Source organism: Lucilia cuprina, chromosome 6 (genome assembly GCF_022045245.1).
Source record: "Lucilia cuprina isolate Lc7/37 chromosome 6, ASM2204524v1, whole genome shotgun sequence".
Classification (NCBI taxonomy): Eukaryota; Metazoa; Arthropoda; class Insecta; order Diptera; family Calliphoridae; genus Lucilia; species Lucilia cuprina.
The window spans coordinates 56,760,637-56,762,747 of record NC_060954.1 but is presented as its reverse complement, the minus strand read 5'-3'; the positions used below and the strand labels follow the sequence as shown (position 1 = coordinate 56,762,747).

The 2,111-nt window shown below is 29.4% G+C and overlaps 1 protein-coding gene across 1 annotated transcript in view; it reads left to right on the top strand.

Moving 5' to 3' along the window:
- The window catches only part of LOC111685858 (homeobox protein invected), a 3,450-nt gene extending 1,632 nt beyond the window's left edge, over nt 1–1,818 (top strand). Inside the window, exons 2-3 of the mRNA XM_046954200.1 lie at nt 852–1,039; nt 1,155–1,818. Of these exons, the coding sequence (XP_046810156.1) occupies nt 852–1,039; nt 1,155–1,466 (500 nt within the window). The 3' untranslated portion in view covers nt 1,467–1,818. The remainder of the gene's footprint in view (nt 1–851; nt 1,040–1,154) is intronic.
- The last annotated feature ends 293 nt before the right edge of the window (nt 1,819–2,111 follow it).

Here is a 2,111-nt window from a genome sequence, read left to right as displayed (position 1 = left end):
TCTAGTTCAGTTCTAGTTCAGTTCTAGTTCAGTTCTAGTTCAGTTCTAGTTCAGTTCTAGTTCAGTTCTAGTTCAGTTCTAGTTCATTTCTAGTTCAGTTTTAGTTTATTTCTAGTTTAGTTCTAGTTCAGTTCTAGTTTAGTTTAAGTTTAGTTCTAATTTAGTTCTAGTTCAGTTCTAGTTCAGTTCATTTTAAAAATCTCTCTTTTTATAAAAAATTTTTAAAAAAATTATAGAAAATTTTTCGAAAATCTGTTTTATAGAAAATTTTTTAAAAAATATCTCTTATAGACAATTTTCAAAAATTACACCTTTAGAAAATTTTTCAAAAATATCTTATTTTATAGGAAATTGATAACATCTATATTTGTGCTAGTAGTTTTTTCAAATATTTACCACCCTAATATTCGTTAATTTATTTGTATCATTCATTCATTATACCATTAAGAGATTTTAAGGGTAGTACATAGTTGGTTATTTGCTAGTCCACGTATTTAATTTTTAGCGTGTAATTTTTAACTCCTCATAAATCTTTTGTTTGCGGACTATTCGAATATTTTTGTAACGAAAAACCTCCAACAAATACATGAAAGTTTTGAACAAAATTTATTAGATGTAGTGGTAGTTTAGTGCGTACACTTTGCCTTTCTTTCATGTTAATGAATTCAAATTAAAAGACCTACTAAATGCACAAATAGATACCCAGATGCCTGACTCAAAAGTCAGTGGTTGTTGGCCAGTCATTGTGGCGCAATTATGTTTGTTTTATTTGCTTTAAGGAATTTTTATGGTCTTTTTGTTAGCAAACAAATTTCTAATTGTTTCACATCATCATGGTTGTTTAATTTTAGGTCCTAGAGTAAGAAAACCCAAAGCGCCAAAATCAACCAACTCCTCATCGGCCACAGCAGCAGCTTCAGCATCTAGTGCAGCAGGGGTCGAAAAAGCCAACTCACCCAGTTCAACATCGTCTGCAAATAACAACGAAGATAAACGACCGCGTACAGCATTTAGTGGTTCACAATTAGCAAGACTGAAGGTAAGCAGGAATATCATTTTTGAAGATTTATTAAAAGCTTTTTGCCATTTAAGATAACATTTTGATACCATTTATTACATCCATTCATTATTTCATTTTTTCCTTTTCGTTCCAGCATGAATTTAATGAAAATCGCTATTTAACCGAAAAACGTCGTCAACAACTAAGCTCCGAATTGGGTTTAAATGAAGCACAAATCAAGATTTGGTTTCAAAATAAACGTGCCAAATTGAAAAAGTCTAGTGGCGTTAAGAATCCCTTGGCCCTGCAACTAATGGCTCAAGGCCTCTACAACCACTCCACCATACCTTTGACTAGAGAGGAAGAAGAACTGCAAGAGTTGCAAGAGCGGGAAAAGAACAACAGCAATAATAACACAAATAGCTTGCAACAACAGCAACAGGCAGCAAGTGCAGTTACTTCTTAGAATTATGATGAGTGAAAAGTGGACCTAATTTTTTTGTACAAAATAGAATTTTTTTAAACAAAAGTGTGTTGTAAATACAAAAAAATGTTGTTGTTAATTGTGTATAAAAAAATTATTTACTGAAAAAGTAAAATAATTTTGAAATGCAAGCAATATTAGGAAATAGGTAAAAATTAAAAATAAATCTTTTGTTTGAGACTTTCTACCACTTCATTGCAACACACATCAATGTGTTTGAGATTTTGTTGTAATATACTTTTAACTAAATTTTATACAATTTTCGAGTGTATTAACAAAACAAATAAATTTTTGAGTTTCTAGTCGTAGTTTAAGTATTTTATTTTTTTTAATTAAGAATTTTTGATTCAAAATATTGTTTACATTAGTTATTTGAAATTAAAAGAAGAAATAAATTAAATTATATTAAAATTTAAAAAAAAACTTGTGGTTTTTATTCAAAAACAAAAAATTATTAACAGTGGATCTTAAATTAGACGTTAAGAAAATATTAGTCCAGTCCTATTTCAATTCTAGTTAGGTTCTAGTTCAGTTCTAGTTCTAGTTCAGTTCTAGTTCTAGTTCAGTTCTAGTTCAGTTCTAGTTCAGTTCTAGTTCAGTTCTAGTTCAGTTCTAGTTCAGTTCTAG